Source organism: Lactuca virosa, chromosome 8 (genome assembly GCF_052849685.1).
Source record: "Lactuca virosa cultivar CGN04683 chromosome 8, Lactuca_virosa_CGN04683_v6, whole genome shotgun sequence".
In the NCBI taxonomy this organism is placed as follows: Eukaryota; Viridiplantae; Streptophyta; class Magnoliopsida; order Asterales; family Asteraceae; genus Lactuca; species Lactuca virosa.
The window spans coordinates 87736503-87756501 of NC_136433.1; the positions used below are offsets into that span (position 1 = coordinate 87736503).

The 19999-nt window shown below is 36.1% G+C and overlaps 1 protein-coding gene across 1 annotated transcript; it reads left to right on the forward strand.

The window, feature by feature from the left end:
- Window positions 1–18177: 18177 nt before the first annotated feature.
- Window positions 18178–19648, forward strand: LOC145130596 (uncharacterized). The gene is made up of 6 exons (XM_079065372.1): window positions 18178–18349; window positions 18505–18601; window positions 18680–18788; window positions 18905–18984; window positions 19089–19227; window positions 19619–19648. Exons 1-6 carry the CDS (start codon window positions 18178–18180, stop codon window positions 19646–19648), a joined length of 627 nt encoding a protein of 208 aa, XP_078921498.1.
- The last annotated feature ends 351 nt before the right edge of the window (window positions 19649–19999 follow it).

Below are 19999 nucleotides of genomic sequence, written 5' to 3' on the forward strand. Positions count from 1 at the left end.
GCTTCATCTTTGTTGGTTCTGGATATGACTTCTTTGGAACCCAAACATTATTTGGCTTTGAGTGATTACACTTATTTTTCTTTGAGTAATTTGCTTTGTAAAAAGAATTCTTAAAGAAACAACATACATAAGAAAACTTACCAGTAATAGATATTTTGATGTTTGAAAATAGAGCCGGAGCATGAGTCTTGACAACGTGAGATGGAGTGCTCACAACTTGAGATCGTTTGACCGTGTAAGAGGTCTTTGCAGTGTGACCAAACTTATCAGAGTGAACTGATTTATCAGCTTTTGATGTTTTCTTGATAGTGTGAACTTTCTTGGAAACAATACTCGACTTGTCAGCGTGAACTGGCTTGCCAGAGTGAAATGACTTGCCAGCATGAACAACCTTATCAAGGTGAACTGATTTGTCAGTGTCTGATGTCTTTTCAATATAAGTTAAAGTGGCAGTGCGAGCTTTCTCACTAGTATGAACTGAAGTCATCCCAATATGCGATTAAGCTAAGGGAGAAGGTCGTTTGAGAATGGTACCTGGTTCTGATGAAGCCTTTTCAGTAGCTTGTGGTTTCTCATCATGAAGCTTATCAGCATGAGACTTGTCAGTGGAAGGGCTATTGTAATGTTCTTCAGGGTGAAAACTAAGGTTTCTTGATGATGAACATTCTTTAGGTACATCATTCTCTTTTATCTTCTCCAGTAGATCTGAAATCTCTTTCTCCTTTTCTATTAGTTTCTTCTTCAACACTTCTATATCTTCTTGATTTTGATTGACGATTTGGTCTTTCACATCAAGTTCAGCAGTGAAGAATACAGATAGAGGTGCCTTTGGATCATGCATCATATCTAGAAAGCATGATAAAGGGCTTGCATCAATTGCTCTTTTATTTTTCGAACTATTATGTTTTTTTCTTCATTAAGAACACTTGTATCTTTGTTGATTCTTCCACTTAAGAATTGTTCTCTCATCTGAGAAACATTAATGGTGTAAAAATACATGAATTAATCAAAAAGTACCATAGATAGGGAAAAATACCACACTCTCTCATTTCTGATTCTGAAATATTGTTCATATATCGAATATTTCTTCTTTTTCTTCTGATTTTCGAGATTCTAAAAAATGTTTGAACTTCTAGATCCTTAACAGATCTTAGAACAAAAGTTCTAGCCCGCTCGTGATAACTTGAATGTATCATGAAACCCGCTCCGATATCAATTGAATGTTTGTAACGATCGGATACACTCATGTATGAATAACAAAGAACAAACAAACTAGGACAAGATTAAACAGAAAAGCTAAAGAACACGACTAATCACAAAGATGCATTTCACCAAGAAACAGGTTGTTCTAACCAAGAGAACGAATGTCACAAAGACGGTCACCAAGATGTAATTACGGTTTAACCCTAATACATGAATATATATATATATACTAATATATATTCTAGTGAATCCCTTCAATCGAGGGCAGTCCAGTCTTGTGTTGTAGGCCCTGGGGCGGTCCAGTCTTGTATTGTAGGCCCAGTATGCATTAATGTATATGTATTGACGTGTAGGGTATTTTTGGTGCAACTCACGAAGCTTTGACTTACAGTTGTGGGTTTAATTGTTTTTCAGATACTTATCAGATTGCGAAGGCGGGATTGTACACACGCACACCAACAGTCTTATGATTCAAGATTCCGCATTATTTTCCTTATAACTCTAATTTTGAATGATGGTTTTTGAACAAATGGTTGAGTTAATGTAATTTTATAAAAATGAGTGTTTATTCTATTTTAAAAATGAAAAATTTTATTCTGCAATTTGGGACGTAACATATATAAAAATAATTGAGTGATAAGTATCCCCCCACTCTTATATGTGTGTGTATATATATATATATATATATATATATACATGTATATATATATATATATATATATATATATATATATATATATATAGGGGAATGATCAATAGAAAATGCATAAACTTTTGGAAACCCTAAAACCTAGAAAATCAATATAAATGCATAGAAAAAAAATACTTTGAGATATCTATTCTTTTATGTATAAAAAGAACGCCCAAATCTGACTTCGTATGAGGACGTTATGATTTTTCTAAGTTTCAGCTTAGCAGTAGACAGCTAAAAACTCGAATTTTAGATCGAGTGATTTTTAGCCGACATGACCTAGACAAGAATCGAAGGTCTCGTTAATAGTAGTACAACGGTAAAAAGACAGACGAAAACGGACGTCGGATGAAGAAGTTATGAATTTTTAACGGATTTCCTGTCCCGGTTTGTTAAAAATAATAATATTAAAAGTAAAGTCAAAATTTGCCGACGAAGTCTAAACAAAAGTTGTAGAGCGTAGTTTTACCTACGTGTGCATATAAAGAACGTCAAAAACGGAGCCCGTATGCGAAAGTTATGGATTTTAGAAGTTTTGGCACAAAAATCAAGAAAAAAATGCTAAAACCGAGGAATTTCGCATGGCTGGTGTTCGGCCACGTCACCCTCGCTCGTAGCGCGCCACGTGTCCGAATTGCTGAGTCACCCGAAGCCAGTTGGCGAGGCATGTCGCACCATCCTCGCACCGAAGGCTCGGCCAATCAGAAGCTGCCTCGTGCCTTCTCCGTGTTCGATCTCGGTGAGTCATCCGAAGCAGGTGAGTCTTCCGAAGCTGGACCAATCCGAAGACCACACGTGTCCGATCCTCGCACCGCCATCAGCCTTCCTCACCTCCGAACCTCGCAGCTGCGACGCGTGTCTCCTTCTCATTGCTTCGGATCCGAACCTCGGCCCTATAAATAGAAGGGTGCGAGACCTCCCGGGTATATTTTGGAAAAGTGTCACTTTACACCCCTTAAACAATATTTCTTCCATTCCAGCTTCCCCCAAAGCCCCGGTATTATACTAAACACCCGAAATACGTTCCGAAGTGCCCGAAGACCCGAGAAATTTATCTTTTCGGTTTTGAAGCCCAACCCTCGCAGAGCCCGGTTTCTCAATAAAACTCTCGGTTTTATTAGAAACGATCGTTTTAGGAAACGAAGTGTTGCCCGATTATCATTAAATCATGTGAGTGTATAGTCACTTTCATCTTACACATAGATATGAAGTGTTTTATATAAAATACGTGCTATGTGAATATATATTGTTTGTTTATTTGAGATGGATGTTGAAGGAATGATTTATACAGGTTTTTAAATAATTTAAACTGTATATGCAATTTTTTTATCTACACAAATGTTGGGTAAAACATGGGTAGATGAAATAGTTGGTATGTGATGAAAGATGAGTTGGATAAATGAAATGATCGGTGATATAGATCATGAGATGAGGGTGAGTGGTGAAATATGAGAAAAACACTTACCCAAATGTTGGCCCCCGTCATTCAGCAGAGTATGGATGACAACCATGGACTATTCTAGATGATTTGTGGAACACTAGCAGGCTCGCAACCTGTAAGTGTGTGAACTATATGTTCATCAGTCGTACTCTAAAAACCCATTGACATGTATTGCAGGGAGATTCATGTGAATAATAATGTCGATAAATAAGAGCTATGGACTTAACACATGTTGTATAAACCCTGGCAGCTATGGACTTAGTGCCTGTTGTATAAACCCTGGCGACGATGTGACTTCGTGCCTATTCCTTAGCATGAATCCTTAGGAATGAGTGATAGTTGATTCTTAGGGTAAAATCCTTAAGAAATAAATAAGATAACGGGGTTGGGTAATTTGGTTGATTGTTTGATGTTTAAGCATAATAATTTTATTTATTGTGGGTTGAAAACCCTATATGCTCACCAGGCTCCCAAGCCTGACCCACTCAGTTTGTTTGTATCACATGTATCGATACGAAGTTACTTTACACTGAGAGATTAAAAGAGATGTAGATCACTAGTGTAAGTGAATGTAAGTTCTGTTTATGCTTATGTTTCTGTATTGACGATGACATCCCAATGGTTTAAGTGAATAAAATACATTTATTCGGAAATGATTTGATAATATAATTATCATGTTTTTATGGGAACAAATTCCGCAACAACTTTTAAAAGGATTACTCTGTATTTTATTTTAAAAAGCATAAATTAAATCGGTCTTTTCTGGCCAAGAAATTAGGGGATGTCACAGTTGGTATCAGAGCATTAGTTTAAGCGAACTAGGAATTTGTAGGATTTCTAGACTTAAACTTAGAATGCTAAGTGTTGATTGTGAGATGAGTGTCTAGTATATTTTAGACACGAGCACTAGTATATTTTAGGAAAGATGCCTAAAATGCTTTTATGTGCTAAATGTTATATGTTTTCCATATATGCTATTAATTGTTCGGATCTATGGTCTGTTGCCGACCGGATCTGAAAACCTTATGTGTTTAAGATTCTAAACGTATGACTACGATATTAGAACTAACATATAAACGTTTCGGAGTAATAACAAAGATTTAACGTCTATAAAAAAAATAAAGATCTAAATTCACCTACGATTGGTGTATAGATCGAAATGGCGAGTACTCAAAGTGGATTCGGAAACGATAATCCGCAGCCTGAGCCAATCACGATGGTTGGGGTACATGTAATGGTGCGTACGATGTTGGATCAACAGATGGAAGAGACAAAATGTTTACTTCAACAAAGTAAGGACGAACTTACTGTGCCAGTACGTCAGGCATCTGCTCTTGAGGCAACTATCTGGGTTGCTAAGTCTATTGAAGAAATGATCAATGACAGGACCGCCAACAAGGTTGAAGTTGGCAAGAAGAGGAAATCTGAGGGGTCTTCAAGGTCCAACAAGAGCAACATAGTCTCAAAGTCTGGCAAAAGAGGAGGTAAAGGAAAATTGTGCGGGAAGTGCAACAATAAACACTCTGGGAATTATGGCAGGAAGGTGAATTGCTTCAAGTGTGGAGAAATTAGGCATTACGCCAATGAGTGTACGATTCCCAACGGTGTGTGTTACGGATGTAAGGAAGAAGGCCATATTTCTAAGGACTGTCCGACGAAAAATGAAGTAACAAGGCCAAGCGCACCGCCAACGCCACGGGAATTTCAGAATATCCTCAACGAAGCAAATAACAATGCTAGGAATTAGAAGTAAAGACTTAATACTCGAAGATCAAGTTATGAAGTAGTAATGTGAATAGTAACAAATGGTTTAGCCTATTAGAGGCATAGTATAGGGTAAACTTGAACCTCTGCGTAATCGTTTCAAGACATAATATAAACCCTGGTTTTGTCATCTGATGAATTGAATGATTATGTGAAATTCTTGTATGGTGATTTGGAGAACTGCGAGACAATACTTGGGACGAGTATGAGTAGGTGTGAATGGTAGTAGAGTCGTATACTACCTGAAGCACAGGACGCGTACTTGGATTAGGGAAAGTCACAAGGTTACCAAGGAGCTAGTAATTGATTCCGTCTTGTTCTAGTCTATCGTTACCATAGTTTCGGTAATGACTAAGAAGATGATTGTTATTCCGAACGTAGAGGTCATATCGAATCGAGTCCGACTAAGATGAGTATGTCACGTGGTTCAGAGAACCAAGTTTGATGTAGCATTTGACTTAAGCCAGAAAATTGAAATAAAAGATGATCAAAGCGATCAATAGAAGTATCGCGCTCGTTGTTAAAGAAGTTGGTAGTTAGAAATGATACATGTTGAACTGTGATTGTATCACATTAGAACATGAAGGAAGGTATAGCCTGTTCCGGAATTTGTCTCTAAGAGACCTGAGTCTAAGCAGTGCATTATACGATGAGAGATCATTAGAACATGACCCATCGGTCTGTTACAATAAATGAAGGAAAGTACTTATTCTAAGAAGAAGAAACAGTCCTCAATAAGGATTTATTTTGTAACTCGAAGGTTACGATTGAAAGTCCTACGGAGATCTGAAGTTTTTCAGGATTAGCTGGATATTACCGAAGGTTTATCCAAGGATTTTCTTCGATCGCTACTCCATTAACAGCTTTGACCCACAAAGAAGCTACTTATACTTGGAATGAGAAGCATAAGGAAGCTTTTGAGAAGTTAAAGAAGAAATTGGGTGAAGCACCGATTCTTCCTTTGCCTGAAGGAGTTGATGACTTCGCAGTTTATAGCGATGCATCTGGAGTTGGGTTAGGTTGTGTTCTGACCCAAAGGGATAAAGTGATAGCGTATGCATCGAGGCAATTGAAAGAGCATGAAAAGAACTACCCCACTCATGATCTGGAGTTGGCAGCGGTAGTATTTGCCTTAAAGATATGGAGGCACTATCTTTCTAGTACTAAATGCAAACTTTTCACTGATCATAAGAGTCTTCAATATCTCTTTAATCAGAAGGAATTGAACATGAGGCAACGATGATGGCTAGAGTTACTCAAGGACTACGACTGTGAGATACTTTACCACCGTGGTAAAGCAAATGTTGTTGCTGATGCTCTCAGTCGGAAGGTAAACCTTGAAAAGAAAAGGCCAAGAGCGTTGATAATTGAAGTTGTCTCGACAATTGTGGAAAGTATAAAGAAAGCTCAAGAGGAAGCTTTAGAGAAAAATGACCGAAAGGAAGAAAGTTTGGGCAAAACGTTAGTGTTTGATACAAACGGTCAAGGACTGAAGGTATTCCAAGATAGGATTTGGGTACCTAAGACAGGAGGAGTAAGAGATCTTCTGATGGAAGAAGCTCACAAGCCCATGTACTCAATTCATCCCGGCAGCACAAAAATGTATAGGGATCTAAAACCCTATTACTGGTGGCCGACGATGAAGCTCGATGTTACTAAGTATGTGGCCGAGTGTGTAACATGTGCTAGGGTTAAGGCACAACATCAGAAACCATATGGGAGTTTAGAACCTTACCTGTACCCATGGGTAAATGGGAAGACATCATCATGGATTTTGTGACTAAACTGCCCAGAACAAGGAACAGTCACGACATGATTTGGGTGGTCGTTGATCGCTTCACTAAGAGTGCGCATTTCATAGCAGCCAACGAGAAATGCTCTATGGATAAACTTGCGAATTCTTATGTGAAGGAAATTGTGAGGCTTCACGGTGTTCCGTTAACGATTGTATCAGATTGTGACAGCCGTTTTACCTCAAGGTTTTGGAGGAGTCTACAAGAGGAATTGGGTACCAAGTTGTGTCTGAGTACAGCTTACCATCCGCAAACCGATGGTCAGAGCGAACGAACAATTCAAAGGTTGGGAGATATGCGGAGAGCATGTACCCTGGAATTCCAAGGTAACTGGGATGAACACTTGCCTCTAGTAGAATTTTCCTATAATAATAGTTTCCACTCGAGCATCAAGATGGCACCTTATCACGCTTTGTATGGAGAAAAGTGTCGAACGCCGTCATGTTGGCTGGAAGCTGGGGAAAAGCAGTTTATGGGACCTGAAATAGTCCATCAGACTGCTGAAAAGTTGAAAGTGATTAGGGAAAGGATGTTAGCTGCTCAAGAACGTCAAAAGAGCTATGCTGACAAGAAAAGACAATCGAATGTGACGAACATAGTGACGGCGGAATGGTGGTGTTTCTGGGTATCAACACCTGAACTTTTTCATCTCTGACGAACATAAACCATGACAATTGAATCCTAACAGGTCCTGAATTTTTTCGTTTCCTTCGCCGCTCAAAATGGCTGCCTGAATTGCATCTTCATAAAGTGTCCTGAAACCCTAGCAGGGGGTCGAAGGTGGTGGCGACTAGGGTTTAGACTTGTTCCCCCTCGTTACAGTCGACGTTGTCGCCTCTGCAAACCCTAACTGCGTCTCTCTCCTTCTCCAACAGCGGCGCCTTCTCATCATATGTTGAAGATGAAAACCCTAGTTCCAGATGAGAAGGGTAGCGACGCTAGGGTTTCGTAAAAGTAGCATTCGAAACAGATTGGAGATGGTGGTGTGGGAATCAGAAATATTCAAAGGTTGTGTGGTCGTGGTGGCGGCAAGGAGAAACGTGATGGCTGGATGGAAGACGGATAAAATTGATTCTGGTTCGCCGAAGGTGATAACGATGTGAATGTTATGGTCTCAGGATTTTGAGCGTTAGGGTTTCAGGACCAGATATAAATTCGAGCGTTAGGGTTTCAAGACATGGGAGTTAACAGAATAAAGGATGAGGGCGACGGAGGGTGGTGACGGCAGCGATGATGGCGGATGGTGGTGCCAGTTAAGGTGTTCTTGAGTGTATGTTTTCCTGAGAGAGAGAAAGATAGGTGAGGGGTGAGGAGAGAGAGAGAGAGAGAGAGAGAGAGAGAGAGACGTGACCCCTTTTTTAATTATTAAAATAAATAAAAAATTACTAGATTTAAAAAAATGAAAGAAAAATGAAAAAATAAATACCCCAAGGGTATTACAGTCATTTCAGTTTAGTGAGGGACCACGAAGTCAAAAGGACCATGAAACTAGCTCAAAATGATCACGAGTAAAAAAAGTCGAGGTTTGGACTAAACCTCTGAGAAAATGCATACTATAGGTACCATTTTTCCAATTTTGTATTAGCAAAATATATGAATCATTTTGTTTTAACTTTTGGTTGTCTTAGCAAAAAGTCGAGGTTTGGACTAAACCTCGTCCATATATTTTTCATTCTACATATTTGTAGCGACACTTTCTTAAAACAATCTCAAAACAGTTATAAAGTTTTATGTTCGAGTACTCTTAAACGTGAAGGTTAAAAATAAATAGATAATATCAATAGTGTTTGCCTATTAAAATTATTTATAAATTATATCAAGGATAAAGATGGTATAAGAAAGTACGTACGTCCTCAAAAAAAACATGGGGATTGGCATCCTTTTGGTGTTGCTCCCTATACTTATGCAACACATGGCCCTGGATCAGCAGTCTACTGTCCTTATCAACTTTGATTCATTTGAATTTCATGTATCTATCTTTTTTCATCCAATAATTAATTAATAAAATAACATGGGGATCGTTAGACATTATGATCATATATCTAGAGGTCCTATATTGAGCTATCCAATCATCTGCGAAGATACACATTATTCTTGCTTGATTTATTAACACATTGTGGTATCTTGTTGTCTAATACAAAATAATTATCATAAACTTTCTTTCAGACATTTAATACTTAAGTTGCAATGACGTAGACGTTATTGTTAGTAGTCTGGTTTGATGGGTATGTTCAAAACTTCGGTAAATCTTTATATTTCACCAACGTATTAAGTAGATATTGAGAGAGTCAAAAGTTCCGGGATTCTTTCGGTTTGTAACATTCTTACATTAGTGTGAGTTTGGGTGATGAACAATGTATTGTATGGCAGGTGGTAGGTGTTGGACTGATTAGGCCAAAACGGATTTGACCCAAAAAGTTACCACTTGTACATCAACAGTAGTACTAGAGATATTTGGTGTCAAATACCAGAAACCAACTATACAATCATGTGATCATGTCTACTCCGATCCTAGCCTAACCAAATGCATATAGAGAACTTGTTCATCGTATTCTAGTTTTACCGGCCAAAAGCCACAAAGACAAACCGTTCGGTCCTTGTACCATTCAATTCGATCTTGTGTACCAAATATTACCATAGAGTGGAATTATTATATATGTAGATATTTTATTTTCAATTCTCAGATATTTCCCCTAAGCTATCTACATTTGTAACTAGGATCTCTATCATTATAAAACTACTATCTTTAAGTCGGGCGTGAGTGTCAACGGGCTTCAGTTAAGTGCATGTGCGTGTGTCTCTAGCTAGGACCAAAAACCGAGCAAACGTACACATGAGAAGGAGAAAAAGAACAAGGGTTTTCATGTTCAAATGCAGTGAGATGTCGATATCAGATCTACTAGGAGCCGGGAAAGGGGGATCTTTCAAATACCGACAGGTGATAGACAAATAGACATATGGCCACCATTAAAATTCAGTGGTGGAAAGCCAAGTCTTATGAATGATATCCTCCAAACAAAGCTGGTTGAATATCTTGATCACACGTTCAAGATAGATTTTCTAATGCATGCAAGGGCCATCAAAGAACATGATTGTGTCGTCCAAGATTACAAAACTCCGGCTTAATATCATTTTTAGTTCCAAAATGATATTGATTACGAAATTCCTAGTTAACAAAGTAATCTAATATATGGCTCAAAAAGTTAATTGTACAAAGGGAGTACCGTTATGGGTTGCTATTAAGTGCTAAATGGGAAGAGAAACATTTATCAAAATTCAAGAACAAGGAACCCAATCTGAAATCATATTACATCATTAATTTTATTGCCTTTACATTAGCAGAAAAGTGACTTTTCCAGCATAGATTTTTTTTTGAAACTGCCTTTTCGTAAAAAATTGAGAAATGAATTTCATTCACATATACTTAAAGTGGCAACAAAGAAAACAACCGAAATTATTATGTATCTAGCCCACAAAGATAATGTATATTTATAAGCTTGCTAATGATTTGATCATCATTCCATTAAATAAAAGGTTTACAAGCTCTGACTTATTCACTCATCTCCTCTCATTCCATTAAATAAAGGTTCACAAGCTCCGACTTATTCACTCATCTCCACTGGGTGTGGCACGCTCCAACTTATTCACCCATCAAAGGATAATAAAACTCCAAACAATTGAATAAGTGATTCTCATATTGACATATTTGCGTTTCTCTCTCTCCTGAGTTTAATGGCATATCCGAAAATAGCCTTTATAAATATCATGTTTCGTATCAGTGTTTGACATACCTCAAGTTATGACATTACTTTCATTCATAAACCAAGGAATTTTCTTAGGTCAAAAGACATAAAGCCTCATAACCATTTGTTCAAGGTTCATTCAACAATGTTGATCCATAAAGTGCAACCTCCAAGTGGGTCATTTTCAATATTCATCAACTATGAATGCATGTGGTTTTTTCTCTACCACTAAGATATATGTAACTCATGAATACCACCAATTCACCAAACATGACATTAGTTGTACTCGGTAACCACTCTAGCGGCTATGATTAGCAATGGACTTCATAAAGTAAATCTCAAACTCGTTCATGGCAAAAGAAAGCATGTTAACAGGGAGCATGGTGATATATGATGAACATAATGCATCTTATGCATTATAGTAAATTACTAGAATCGTCTATCGTACAAATGCCAAAAAACATGTTTGGTCCCTAATTTTAAAAATTGACTCGAACGGTCCTTTGTTTGTTTCAAACTTGCATGCTTCATCCCTAAAAGACGATTTTATTGCAGTTTTAGTCCGTTCCAGATTTGAAATAACCATAATGCCCTTGTATATTATTTTTCAGTTAATCTATTAATATTTATTATTTTTTATAATTAAAAATAGGCCCCACTCCCATCACCTCTCACCTCACCCCACCTCACTCCTCGGTTCAAAGCTTAATACCACCCTACTTCCATCGAGCTACCTGTTTCATCGCCTCCTTATACTACCTGTTTCCCGGGAAAATAACCACGAACCACCACCTCCTTCACCATTGTCACCTTCCTATACAAAATAAAGACGACAACCATCCCCCCCCCCCTTTTCGAACACCGCATGTCACCTCTCCATCGTCACTACCATGAACCTCCATTAACCATACAACTTGCCACCTTTACTGTTAACACCGCCACCAGTCAACATCGTGCATATTGAATAATCATCAGCCATATCCACCAGCAACATCATCACCCCTAATAGCCTCCACCGGAAAACCCACCTACGAGTACTTTAACCCCACCTGAAAAACCTCGAACTACCACCATTACCACCCAAACACCACCTCCTTATACCGACACCCTCCGAAAATAGAGAACCACCCTTACCGTCGGTGTACAACCCCTACCTATCGATTTCTTCAACTTGCTGTGATCTACAACATCGTCAAAGAAAGAAGGAGGGTGAGCAGTGTTATCTAGGGTCTTGGGTTTGGTTGTAGATGTAGATAGGGAGAAGGTCGACATTGGTGGTTTGGTTTTTGTAACATCCCAAAAATATGGACCAAAAATTTCATTTTTGATATTGCGATTCATAAAACAATTTACAGAAAAACATCATCAAGTTATTTCATTACATAAAAACCATAGATCACATGTCTCAAAACCATATCATCAAATAGTAATAGTGTCAGAGTACAAATCCCAAGAATCTCCTGTGCGGAAAATCATGTGTGTGACGCACTGCTACTGTGTCGGCTCCTTTCCCTTCGAAGAAAAAGTACCTGAAACCAAAACTAAAAACCGTAAGCACAAAGCTTAGTGAGTTCCCCCATTATACCACATACCATATAATCACATAATGCCTAGCATATCTGGGTGCTGGCCTCCCCTTCGGTCTCTTGCAACCGGTAAGCGAGGACTATTTCACCCTCTACCACTACCACATAATAATCTAGCATAAACATATCAATCATATACAGCCTAGCATATCTGGGTGATGGCCTCCCCTTCGGTCTCTTTCAACCGGTAACCGGGGACTATTTCACCCCTTACCACTACCACATAATAACATATCATACTAGCATATAAAGCATATCAGATAGTGGCATACCAGACAATTATCACAAAGACAGTCATCTCATCTATAATCACCTACTAGTGGGCCGGTATTGGTGCCTTAGACCCACTTCTACTGAAGGTAACTCACCTCGTAAAGTTGAATGTCGAATATCATTGGAAGGAATCTCTAACAACTGCTCCGATGACTCCCCGGCTATCATTATCATAACAACACTTACTCAAGATCCATAATACTTCTTAGGGTAAAATGACTATTTTACCCCTTGGTCTAATTTGGACCATACACAAGGCCCATTTCCATCTTATTTTTTCCAGCCCACAGTTTGCCCACTAAAGGCCTACTAATGGCCCAATTTTCTAAATTGGGCCCAACTCTTCAAATGGGCCTTTTCACAAGCCCAATAAATCCTTAGCCCAAAATAAATAATCTCGAGTGGCCCAATATGGCCCAAAAGGCCCAATACTCTATGTCTCAGTTCTAGGCCCAGAAACCCTGCTCCACAGTGGGCCATGGGGCCCAACTATCCAGGCCCAGACTTCTAAGGCCCAAAAGCCCTAGTTCACTAATCTACATGCGTACGCGCGGCGTACCTGGTACGTATGCCCAACGTATGCTGGCCTTGACGAAAACGGGAAGTTGACCGAGTACGCGTAGCGTACCAGGGTGTACGCACGGCGTACCGGCCAGCTTTCTTGGGGCTTCATTTGTGACTTAACCCATTAAGTCCTCCCGTCTAGAATGTAGATCCAGGTCCTTTAAAGCATCCTAGTCCATAAAGTCACAAACTTTATGTGATTGCATGCATGGTTGGGGTCAAAACATGATTTTTGGTCCTTAACCCAACTTTGTGACCTTCAAACACTTGCATGGTTGTGGCATAACCATCAAGATCCGATTTTTATTACTCTAAGTGCTTCTAAGAGCCCAAAAGGACAGCTCTTATGCTCTGAAACTATCAATACTCAAACAACCTCAACAATGGAGTCCAAAAGTGATCTAAAACACCCTAAAATCAAATCTAAACTTGCAATTATCAAGTTTGAAGCTTGATACCTCAAATGAGTCAGAAATGGTGCTTATCTTCTGGATCTACAAGCTCCCTTTGAATCCTTTCTCCTTCTTCAAACTCCTTTCTCTTCTAAACACCAAAACAACACTAAAATGCTCTCAAGTGGCTTCCAAATCACATGAACACACAAATATGAGTTAGGGTTTTCGTGGTGGCTGGCTAAGGGTGAGAGGGAGGCTGGACCAAAAGCATAATGTCCTTTATATAGGGATCAAACCTTAAAATTTAGGGTTTTAGAACCTGCATACGTATGTTGTGCATACTCATCGTACGCTGGGCGTACCTGCATGGCTTCCGCATTCTAGTCTCTTGAGTATGCTAAACGTACATGGCAAGGTACGCTCCACGTACGGCGCTTCCTCAGCCCAATTACAAGGGCTCAAAGGTCCGAGCCCAAACCTTATAAAACTATTAACCTTATATAAATAAAAAGATTAGTACCTTATAAATCCCGAATGTTACAGTTTTCATCGTTTTCGCCGCCCATACTGCTGGAGGCAGGTGGGTAGCATCATGGGGGCAGGTGAGTGACGTCGGCCACACTAATGGGTTTTCGTCAGTGTCATGGAGGCAGGTGGGTACTGCTGGCTACTTAGGGTTTTGGGTGGTTGTTGGGAGTAGATGAGAAAGAGGGAGACAAAGATTGAAGGAAATTGCGAAAACGGAAGGGGAGGGTGGGTTGGGTCAGGATGTGGTTGGTGGGGATATTTATTTTTTTTCCTTTTTTAATCTAAAAATAATAAATACATAAAAGAAAAAGAAATGAAATTATTAAGGGAAAAATAGTTATTTAATATCCATCAAGGACGGTCCAGGTGAAAAAAATAGAGAGACAGTTCAAGTTTTTTAAACTGGAAACTAAACGTGCATTTGACATCTGTATGAGTGACGATTTGTGCAATTTACTCATTTTTTATAGTTTTCGTTTTTATTAATATTAATTTTTATTTAAACGTTATAAACTTTTACGCTGTTTGAATCAAAACTTTATTTTGATACTTTTGTGATCCACTTGATATTTTATAATCGTCACCGTGCTATATATAGACTGTTGATATTTGTAAATCACATTCATTATACAAATCCCCAATGAGTAACATTGCACATTAAAGTTACATTTTTAGTCCCTTGCATAATTTCTTTTTATAGTGTTTGTTTTCTTTAATTGCAAATGAGTTATTCATCGCAACGCACGAAGTGACTTAAATCTAGTTTATAGTTAGGGCCCGTCCTTAGGAATTAAATATCGTCAAAGGCCCAGGACGGGCTACATAAAAATGGTCTTTATCGTTATTATAAGTTTTTATTTTTAAACAAATATATATAATAATAATAATTGGGTCATATGTAGCTGTCCACTTTTCTCCCCTCAATGACCCCTATGTTTATAGTCAAATATTATATATATATATATATATATATATATATATATATATATATATATATATATATATATATATATAAGAGTTATTTAATTGTTGCAATTTATTCTTACGTATCTCTATATATATTAAAAGGGAAACTTGATGACATCACATTCAACAATTAGGTTCATTCATTGTGTTTCCTTGATTAATTTCAACTCTTAGATCATTCTCGATCGTTCTGATGATGTCATGCTAAAAAAACAATTCACAACATGTGTACGCCATCCTCTTTACTACTAAAAACGGCATCCAACTGGCTTATTATTTCATCTCGATTTCAAAATATATTTTCCTGAAAAATCGAGGGTCGTTCCCAGATTGCAAAATCTTGGCAACAATTTCAAATTTCTATCGTCGTCGTCTAAGAGTGAATCTTCGCCTGAGAAATCGAGGGTCGTTCCCGGATAGCAAAATCTTAGCAACAACTGCTTCTTGAACGTGGTTCTGTACGTATCATAATACATATAACTTATCAATTATACAATTCGAATGTACATAGTTTCTTCTACGACTTTGTTTCCAGGATGCATTACTTTGTTGGAACTTGAAATTTTTTAGGCTTTCGCATCTTTATTTGGAGTTGGAGCTCCTGAAGCTTAAGTTAAAAAGAAACATCGCTTTGTTGGTTTTTGGGTATAAAGTTCTTGCCGAGGTGACTGTATATCCCAAAAACAAAATTTTGTAATCTTCGTTTTTTTGTTATCTCTTTTAGGATGTTATTTTTGTGTCCATCTTGACATTTTAACACCTAAATTGCAGGTTGCTAAAACTTTGGGAAACACTCTGCGTTCATTTCAACCCACAATCTGGGAACTACATCTAATTCTTGTTTGGATGTGTGGTTTCAAAGTGATCATTTATCTCAACTTGAAGAATAAGAATATGATACTGATTGAATGTTGAAACACATGCTTCACTTCAAAATAGGAAGTTTCATTGTGAATTCAAGAGCATCCTTCAAAAGGAAATCGGCATTGATGAGCTTAAAAATCCTATACAAGGAAACTACACTTCTGAAACACCGCCTGCTACCACCACCACCACTGATGATTACTCAACGGCAACCACAACCATCCCATAGGATCCTCAGGCAAGAGTTACACCCACCCCTGAAGTCAGCCTGAAAGATTCTGAACACACAACAGCAACTCCAACTGTCACCATGGCATATGATGACAATTTGAAAAGAACCATGCAACAAATTGAAGATGTGGTTATGTGATATGGAAGTAGTGGTTAGAATTAGGTATTCTATTGAGCCTATTTATTTATGTTTAATTTTTGCAACTATGAAATACCCCATGACAAATATAACATGATTTAAGTGTTTCAAATGCATTAAATAGCATCCTAATTTCTTTTACTTTACTATGCACGGTGCTATATATAATAGGTTTAGTGTATAATGGTCAAATTGAGTATGTTCATTTACTAAAACACTTTATATAATTATATTTTATAGAATTGGAGTTACTGTGAAATGAATGTGTGTTTATTCTATGCCTTTCGAAAAGTATGATTTTATATTATCGTATAAACATTGTTTTTTTTCAATAGTTGATTGTTTGTAAAAATATGGACCATTTCTTGAATTATATTTTTCAAATGGACCATGTTAGCATCCTACTTTCATATATATACATGTTAGCATCCTACTTTTTATTAATCTTTTATTCAATATTAAATGGATGGATTTTATAAATGAATTTAATCCAGAAAAGGGTAAAACTGTATTTTTTTATCACATTTCCTTTTATTACACTCTGCAAATCATCATTTTTTTCGTTTTTCTGTTAATATATAATGAAATTAATTTAAATTAAATTAATATTGACTAAATTTGTAAGCTTGACTAACTGATTTAATGTTAACGTCATTTATAAAAAGAATGTATTCAACTCATTTAAACGTCATTATAATTTTTCAAAGTAAATTACGTTCCTTCCTAATTAAAAGCATGTTCTTAGTACTCACATTTCTTATATTCTTTTAATAATTCATATCTATTATATGAAATGTATCTACAAGATTACGGGATATCTTCGCTGAATTTTAAAGAATCAAAGAATTCGAAATTTGATATCATTTCCATAATCATTGTTGAAAGTCTTGTATATATCATGTGCTGTTGTTCGTCTATTATGTTTTATTCAGACCATTTTCAGCATCACGTTCGAACAACATCACCCTTTGCAGCATCACATTTGTCATCCAGGTTTCTTCTTTAATATGATGTTCTTAATTTCTATTAATTGTAAAACCTACTTTCAGTTGTCCTTCAAATTGATTTGACCATTATGCTTTTATATGTTTCAAATTTTTTTGATTTTTTATAACTATGTTCATTGGATAGAAAGCGAAGTGTAGTTTCTATTTTGTTTTTAATAGATTTAGTTAATAGCAATATACTTTGACTTTAATATGTAATGTTTTGAATTGTGCATTTCTATTTTCTATTTTACAGGGATCATTTGTGTAATGATTATGATTACAATTCTATTAACAGAACTAAGGGCTATTTCTTAAAAATTCCAGTGACCATTTCTTTAAATAATAATGTTATTATGTTTTTTATTGTGTTTTTTTTGTTAATCGTTTGATTTGATAAATTAAATAATAATGTTATTATGTTTTTTATTGTGTTTTTTTGTTAATCATTTGATTTGATAAATTACCATTTTTAAACAATTCAGTTTACATGGATCATTTTTTAATTGTTATATAATAGTTTAAAGGGACCATTTTAAACCCTGATGACATTTGACAAAATAGCATCCTACTTTCAATTGTTCTTCAAATTGATTTGACCATTATGCCCTTATCGCAGTGTACTTCTGAATCATAAATACAATTATATTATGTTTTTGTAGAAGGCGGAATGGCACATAATAGTGGCGATGAAATCGTCTTTGATAGTCTTGCTGACATTGATGCATCGAAGGAAACATGGAATATTCGTGTTCAGGTCAAGCTTTGGAAACAGACTTCCAAAAACAACCTAAACATGGTGAGCATCCTGGACATGATTTTAATGGACCAACAGGTAAGAATTTTACTAAATTAAAATAAACTAATATTTTAATTTATTATTTTCAATAAAACAACACTGGTTATGACCTACAGGGCACTAAAATGCAGGCAACAATCAAAAAAATCCCGTCAATGTATTTCAAACCTTGTTCGTTGAATGAGCTGTAAGGGAAATCACTAAATTTAATATGGCTATAAACGAAGGAGATTACATGTTGGTTGGTCACAGGGATAAGATAAATTTCTACAAAACAACGATAGTTCATGTGTCAGCTCCTTTTGTTAATAGGGTCGATCCTTTTAATTTTGTGACTTTCCATGATTTGACTGCCAGAAATTTTGACACTCGTGTTGCATTTGGTAAGTTTTTTCTATTAACATCTTCGCATGTATATATATATATATATATATATATATATATATATATATATATATATATATATATATATATATTACTTTTAGAACAAATTTTTAATATAATAATAATATATTTCCTTACATATTACCATTTGTAGATTTTATTGGTAAAGTTGTTTCTATTGATACTATTAAAGTGATCATTGACAAAGGAAGTGAAAAAAGGTTAATGAATATGGTTGCTCAACATCTAAGGTACTTTTCACCTCTCCTTTATTATTTATTTACCATGTTTAATATTTATTTCCAAATAACCCAACCATTCATTTATAGTGGTAGGAAAATTCAAGTTGCTTTGTGGGATGGTTTTGCATTGAAGTTGAACAGCTACATATCGGAACATCAAAATGATAATGCCCCCGTTATCATCCTCCTACGTATGGCAAAGCTCAAGAATTGGGGTGGTAAGAATATTTTTTATTTTAGATGTCCATGTCATTACATTAATATTTTTTAAATAAGATAAATTAATCATTAATAATTTTATTTCCAAACCAGCCTCAAGTCGGTAACTGTTTGTTTGGGTCGAGATTGCATATCAATGATGATATGCCTCACATTTCAGAATTCAAAAAAGTGTATGTCTTCTATAAATAAATAATAGCTTAATGTTTTGTATTTCATTATTCTTAATCATTAATTATTTATATTGTTTAATTTCTTTTTTTCTTCTTATATGTAGTATTTCTGATATGGATTTGAATGTTGAGTCATCCATTAATAATTCACAACTTAATATCGATATTGTTGTGGCCAATGCAGAAGATTACTACCTCCGTTTTCCAATCAAGAACATTGATGATATTCCAGATTACAATGAGGTATACTTAACAGTATTGATATTTTTCCATTAATTTTTAAAATTTAATCCGCATAAACCAACGAATATATATAAGATATTATTTTTTATATATTCTTTTTACAATTTTTGAACCACGAAAAAGGTTTGTCCAGCATTGCTACTGTCATCGGTTTTGATTTAGACGAAGGCTGGTATACATTTTATTGTCTTGATTGTTCAAAAAAAAGTAAGAATGATAATGATAGTAATGCTGAACCATTTACTTGAGATGGTTGCGGCGGAGTTTCTGATGTTTACGACAAGTAAGTTCATAATTTTACATCTGTAAACTTATTGTGACATTAATATTTATTAGATTGTTTCCATGTTTATTTTAGTGTTTTTTTAAATTGTTATTTTATAATTTTTAGGGTGAGGGTCATAATTCGTGTTCAAGATGAAACTTGGTCTCATCTTATGTATTGTTTGACCATCATGTTAAAGATATTATTCACCGCGGTAATCAGTGGTTGATGGAAAAGATATCAAAGTTAGTGTTAATTTTTTTTCTGTATTTTCAATATTGGAAACATTAACTATTGATTTTTTACGTACTTAGTGATTATTTCATTTAGTTTGTATATACGGCAAGTTAGTTGTATATATCTTTAACATCCCAAAAATTTCAATAAATTTAAACCTTTCAAAACAACCCATTTACTAATAAAAGTGTTTACAAACCATTGTTTCCAAAACATGATTTAAAATCAGAGTCTCTCAAGATTCAATCAGTTGTAAAACCAAGGATGTGT

Excerpts from the sequence above, each read along its gene's own strand:
- LOC145130596 (XM_079065372.1), top strand. The coding sequence starts at position 18,178 with ATGGCTATAAACGAAGGAGATTACATGTTGGTTGGTCACAGGGATAAG. Across the intron at positions 18,789-18,904 it reads TTATCATCCTCCTACGTATG|CCTCAAGTCGGTAACTGTTT; the intron begins GCAAAGCTCAAG and ends TTTCCAAACCAG. Across the intron at positions 18,985-19,088 it reads ATTTCAGAATTCAAAAAAGT|TATTTCTGATATGGATTTGA; the intron begins GTATGTCTTCTA and ends TCTTATATGTAG.